The sequence below is a fragment of the Octopus sinensis genome, unplaced genomic scaffold (assembly GCF_006345805.1).
Source record: "Octopus sinensis unplaced genomic scaffold, ASM634580v1 Contig18758, whole genome shotgun sequence".
Taxonomy (NCBI): Eukaryota; Metazoa; Mollusca; class Cephalopoda; order Octopoda; family Octopodidae; genus Octopus; species Octopus sinensis.
Genome location: NW_021836000.1, coordinates 132566 through 139195, shown reverse-complemented (window position 1 = coordinate 139195; position 6630 = coordinate 132566). Strand labels below are relative to the sequence as shown.

The 6630-nt window shown below is 34.5% G+C and overlaps 1 protein-coding gene across 1 annotated transcript; it reads left to right on the top strand.

The window, feature by feature from the left end:
• Positions 1 to 336: 336 nt before the first annotated feature.
• Positions 337 to 5117, top strand: LOC115231755 (chitinase-3-like protein 1). Its single transcript, XM_036500154.1, has 5 exons — positions 337 to 745; positions 3910 to 4068; positions 4110 to 4543; positions 4630 to 4812; positions 4980 to 5117. The coding sequence occupies exons 1-5, from the start codon at positions 337 to 339 to the stop codon at positions 5115 to 5117; spliced, it is 1323 nt and encodes a 440-aa protein (XP_036356047.1).
• Positions 5118 to 6630: the final 1513 nt, after the last annotated feature.

Here is a 6630-nt window from a genome sequence, read left to right as displayed (position 1 = left end):
AGTTTATAACCATTGACAACAAAAAAATGTAAATAAACGTGTAAATTTAAATTATGTATTTATTAATAAAATATAATTTTATTTACTTATAACTAAGCCATTGCATTCTATTCTTTTCCAGTGTTTGAAGGACACTGAAGTTAATGTTAATGAATCTGCAGAATAGCTAGTTCATGGAAACAACTCTGCAAGAACTGAAGGAATGTGTTGTCTACTACAGGATCGAAATTTGTTTTTTTGATAACGGAGAAAATTAATGCAATCACTGCAACTCAGCAAAGAAGACCGTTACCAGATGTGGAAGAATGCTGAACAGCTCTTATCTAAGACGGCACAATGAAGTTGTCAAATGTCTACGTGGAAATTCGAGTGGACACCACTATTTCTACGGATACGGCTGTCTCAAACAATAAACCAGATATTTTTGTCGAAGACAAGATGAGAAATACAATTACATTCATTGAAGTTGGGATTACCTCACAAAATTGCCTAAAGCAAGTTGAAGTGAAAAAGTTCCACAAATATGACCTTTTGACAAATGAATTAGGGGCGATTCATCGGGCTAAAGTGAAGATTATCCCTGTTGCACTTACTTGGGATGGAATTGTCTCAAGATTCTTTAAAAGTCATCTGGATTCTATCGCAGTGGAAGACAGAGTGGAGGCATATATCCAAACACAAAACATTGGAGAGTATGCAGGTGGAGACAAAACATGGAATATCGGTTCCCGAAGAGGAGCAAGCAGTGATTGAGTGTCAACCGAAGGATTCTTCTGAATCAGGAATACAAGTGGACGAGGATCTCTATGCACCGACTATGATAGTTTGGCATAAGAGACTAAGATTGTTCTAAAAAAATATAGATGCTTAAAAAATGCTATTATAAATTTTTATTACTCAATAAAATTTTTAACTTTTAAACCGCATTTATGCAGCAAATATTGTCATATAGAAGAAGAACGGGATTAGAGGACGTGCCCGCAGTGAGTTTGACACTGGCCATATTCCCTGACGAATTGGTTCACTAACTGGGAAATAATCTCCAATTTTATTTTCAAGATATCGACGTTTTCAGATCCAGTATATTTTGTAAATCCATATTGGACATAAGAATCAATCTATTTGCGATTAACCATTACAATCAAATAACAAAAAAAAGTAGAATAAAATGAATTAATTGACCTAAACATATTTCTGGGGACCACGTTAAGAAACACTGCTGTAAAACCATGCATTGATGATCTTTTCAGTAATATTAAAGAAAAATCAGTTTCTCGCTTAAAAAATGGTGATTATAATTAGGTAAAAATAGTTTCTTTACATTCCTCAACAAAAGCAAAGTACAGGAATATGCTTGAAGCTTCCTCCGACACAAGTTTGTAACTATCCATGTTGACCCCGGATATTGCCTATATATGACAACTCTTTGACTAATGCTCTTTTCAAATAAACTCTCAACTTAATTTTTTACTGATTTTGTTTTTTTTATAAAATTTTTATATAATTATTAAAAGCATGATTTGGTATGTCGGTTGCTTAATTGTTTTCCTTAAAATTTTTATTCAATTTTTAAAGAATTTGCTGCCATCTCTATTAAATTTGAAGAGTAACAAAGAAAAAAACAATTTTTAAGTAAAAAAACATAATTAAAAGACATGAAAGGGGTTTTAATTTAATTAATTATTTTGATTCAGATTTGTTTAATTTAAACGGGATTTATTTGATTTAAATCAGATTTTTATGAATAATTAATTTTTATTCAAAAACAAAATAAATAAAAACAATAGAAATCGTATTTATTTAAAAGCTTTGTTAATGATGATATTTAAAATTAATTATTTTTTTCAAAAGCGATAACAATTGGTAGAAACCTCCCCGAACGGAAATTGTCTGAAGTTTACTCTGCAGCCCGTGGTCGGTGGGAGGCTCGGTTTGGTTCGAAGCTGCCCAACTCTCAATCTGTACAGCGCCAATGGGACGAAATCTCTTGTCAGGCAATCTTCGAAGGCCTGCTTCCTGTCTCCAATCAACACCGTGTCGCTTGCCTCCGTGCAGGTCGCTGTGAAAGCAGCGGTGTCTGGTTAAAGGCTCTCCCTCTCCCTTCCATCGGGAACCTGTTGGACAAGGAATGCCTAAGAATTGCAATCTCCCTCCGTGTCGGGCTGAAAATCTGCCAGTCGCACAAATGCCGTTGTGGGGGAACTGTTGACGAGTACGGTTTGCATCCCCTCGCTTGCCGGCGGAGTGCCGGTCGTGCTCCCCGTCACAGTGAACTCAACTCGATCATACAGAGAGCCCTCGCCTCAGCAGGCATCCCGTCTATCCTTGAACCTGTTGGATTGGATAGAGGGGATGGCAAACGCCCTGACGGCATGTCCACCTTCCCCTACGAGCAGGGGAAATCCCTTATTTGGGATTCTACCTGCTCGGACACGTTCTCGCTGGGAAATCTCGCGCTGTCCGCCGCCAATCCTGGGCACGCTTCCAGGCAGGCCGAGGAGCGAAAGATTCTCAAGTACGGCCACCTGTCCAACTCGCTGCTCTTTACTCCAATTGCCTTGGAGTCCTCCGGGATCTTCGGTCCCAAGACACTCCGCTTCCTTCGCTCGCTCGGTCGACGGATTTCAAGGACTAGTCACGATCCAAGAGAGTTTTCTTGGCTCCTGGAACGTCTGTCGATTGCTGTGATCCGAGGGAACGTCTTCGCCATTCGCGCGGCTGGTCGGGTGTCTCGTGAGGCCTTTAACTAACTTAGCTATCTGTAATTTTTGTCTTGTTTGTATAAATTAAATTTATACTATTGGTGTAATCAGGCGCAAATATTCTTCAACACGACGTTTTAGGAAAATATTTTAGACTAGGAACCAATATCTCTATTTAGATCAATCTGTGTTCTTCACAAATTCTCAAAATTGTAGACAAATTATCCAGATAAGCAGAACATATGTATCTAGCGAGTTGCATGTCTACCAAAGCTTTTTTTCGATAACGTCATCTTAGTAACGAAATTGATTAATGATTGATCCCTAATTTTAAAGGGCAATTCCCTGATTAAACCACTTTCAAATTTCGATGGATTTCAGGGATATAAAAATTACTTTGGCATAACAAATAATGCTGCTTCATCCGAGATAACCAAAAGAGAATTCACGACTTGGTAACTACGAAGGCAATCAGATGTCTTGGAATAAACAAGCTTCTGGGACGCTTTCCGCCACCAATAAACAATAACGAATCCTCCCTTTTGGAGAAGCCCGAATAAACTTGGCCCGTCTCCGCTGTGGCCATCATACCTGGCTACGCAATTATCGTCGAAGAATAAGCCTTGCTGAATTCACGCATTCTCACTCTCTCAGTGACCTTTTCTCGTGTCCAGGCCCACCTTCTGATTCCTCAAAACGCCGGATCGCGATCGGGGATCTTTGGGAGCGTCCGACATTGACAATTTCGTTCTTGTTAGCCACCGGTTTCCTTCAACTGAAGGGGGCAGGGGTAAATAAATAAATTATATGTATAAATCGATATTTTATAAATATCCTTATGCGATAAAAATCTTCACATTAGCAAGCTTAAATTTAAACTAGTGTACCATGGCTTTTTGATAACGATTTTCACTTTTACTCGGACTTTTCCAACGGATTTTCATGGCCAGTCAAAAAATGAACGCTAATTTGCTAGTCAGTAAATCTTTTATATTTTGGCAGCCTTAAATCAAAGACTTCTAGTTCCATTATGATAATTGTCTATTCATTATGTGGTTGATTACTAGTTATTTTCTAATTAATTGGTGTTTTTGTTAATTAAAAAAGTCGGTTTTTTTATTTATGTTCAAATCCTAAAAATTGATTTAACACATTCTTTTATGCCAGTGGAATCTAAAGGTAGCATAAAAATGAATAATTATTAAAGTATTGTTCTGCTATTATACAAACTGGGCAAAATACAGGCCAGGGGGGTTTGAATTCGATGACAGCCATTTAGCAAACCTTTGTACGCATATAATATATGCATTCTGCACCATTGATGTAAATAATCTTTCTATTATTTCAAATGACAATTGGTCTGACTTGCCTGGAGGTAATTTTTTACATATATATTAGGTAAATATAACGATTTTCATAGAATCACTTCTCTTAAACGTTTGAATCCTCGTTTGAAAATCTTGCTTTCTGTCGGAGGGTGGAACAAACTGCTCAATGAGTTTACGACTGTATCAAGAAGCGACTCTAATGCAGAAACATTTGCTAAAAAAACAAAAGACTTTTTAAAGAAATACAATTTTGACGGATTTGACATTGATTGGGAATTTCCTACGAATCAAAAACAAGCGTACAGTCGACTTTTGAAAATTATGAGCACAGAATTTCAAAAAGGCTCGAAAAGATATTTGTTGACAGCAGCTGTTTCAGCAGGAGTGTCGACAATTCAGTCTTCATATGACATAAGAGAAATTTCTAGGTTAAATATTCACATTCTGAAAATTAGATATCTTGATTACATCAATTTAATGACTTATGATTTCTACGGTCAATTTTCGGACACTGTTGGCCATCATACAGGATTATATGGAATAAACGATGCTGATACATTCAACACTGTACTCAGATTAAATAAACTCAAAATTTACAGGATTATGTAGTCAGATATTGGTCTAAGCACGGTGCTCCAAAGTCAAAACTACTCATCGGGTTACCAACCTACGGACAAGGATTCAAAACTAGATCAAAAAATCCAAAAATTGGAGATAAAATCGTTGGGGGACCTAGCCAAGGACCGATAACAAAAGAATCAGGAATTCTAGCCTATATTGAGGTACTTCTTATTCTAAAAAAAATTTTTAGTATTCTAATCAAGGTTATGATGAAGTTTGGGACGATAAGCAAAAAGCTTCTCATGGAGTTAAGGACTATCATTGGTTGGGATATGAAAGTATCAGAAGTATTAAAGAAAAGGGAAATAAATTTTTCTTTATCTTGTAGGGAAAATATGTGAAAGATAATGGACTAGCAGGGATGTTTGTTTGGACTTTAGATTTTGACGATGTTAATGGAGATGAATGCGGCCAAGGACAATCGCCCTTGATATCACAAATGAAAAAATCACTGAATATTAGATAGAGACATGTTTTAAATAATTATTCACTCCTAGTCTCTGGAAATCGATATAACTAACAATTTATTTTTTTGGACAAATACTAACCTTTATTAAAATCAAATATCAAAAAATTTTCAACTAAGACTAAAAAAACTTCGGTTTTCGATCGCCGTTATCCGGGGGAACAGTTTGGCGATCCGTCAGGCGGCTGACCCTCCCTTCGATTAATCTTTTATCACTTTAGGCAAACTAAATTATTTTTAATTAAGACTAAGTTGAATAACCTTTTTATCAAATATAACTCTGATAATTTTTCTGTACAAAAAATTCTCAAAATAAAATTGAGTGAAACAATGGTAGTTTAAATAAATAATTCTTTGCGGTAATAAAGAATGATGGTGTTTAAATTATAATTAGCTGATTTACCACAAGTTTTGATATAGTACATTTATTCTGGCAAAAGTATGTCTTCAAAAACAAAAACAACACAGTTGGATTTTCTTGAAGAAATTTATTATTTATAATCATATGATAACCGCACAGAAAAATCTTCAAAATTAACGTGAGTGATTTAATTCAAAAAGTAAGCATTTTTAATATATTAATAGTGTTTAAAATTGAGTGAGTTTTTGATTTTTTACGTGTCTGGAATACAATAAAATGTCAAAACTGCCGCAAGCGCAATAAAACATTCGAAAAGAATATTTCATTGATATTTGTTCAAAAAAGTTTACCAACGATCACCACTTCATTGAATATGTTAGATTTCCCAAAAATATTTGTTGAATATATGATTGGGAAAAAAGAAATAACTATCCAAAATTTAAAGAGAAACGAAAATAATTATTATTTGTCTCAAACGTTGCAAAGATCTTGATGATGAAAACATTGTAAATTATTGAAATCTTGATGATGAAAACATTGCATTTGATGTTATTCAAACATATTTGAGAATTCGAAAAGGCTTTTTTTTAAAAATTGGATGTTAAATTTATTTTCTTTAATTTACAATCCCGATATAGTCACTAATGATTACATTAATGATTCAAGCTTTAATATGGAGAAATGCTTAATTCAGTGATAACAAAAGTTTTTGGTATTTTCACCAAATTCAAAATGGATTCAAAAATCTTAACGTCATAAATCCAAATTTCTATCAACTTCGTAAAAAATGGGTACAAGTTCGTGCTGTCTGAGAATGCTTAAATTCTCAATATCTTATTGACACGGGTTTGTTTATTTAGGTTTTATTATTTTATATCTATGAAACTATATTTATTTTAATTTATTTGTTTCTTAATATGAATTAAAATAAACATGTTTAAATCAAACGTTACAACGTGGTATTTGTGAGAAAACAGAAAACATTGATATACCTTAATCTTGCTATTCAAATGCTCGAAACAAGACGGAGGATGCGATAGACAAATTAACCGAACGAGCAATCGCCCACAACTTCACAGAATTGTATAAATAATGAATTGTATTATAATAAAATTTTTAGTTTTTGGATCTAAGTTTATTTTAACAAGACAG

Bases quoted from the DNA above. Each gene is read 5' to 3' on its own strand.
- LOC115231755 (XM_036500154.1), top strand. From the start codon at position 337: ATGAAGTTGTCAAATGTCTACGTGGAAATTCGAGTGGACACCACTATT. The intron at 4,544-4,629 runs GTTGGCCATCAT...CAAAATTTACAG, and splicing joins ACGGTCAATTTTCGGACACT to GATTATGTAGTCAGATATTG. The intron at 4,813-4,979 runs GTACTTCTTATT...TTTATCTTGTAG, and splicing joins GAATTCTAGCCTATATTGAG to GGAAAATATGTGAAAGATAA.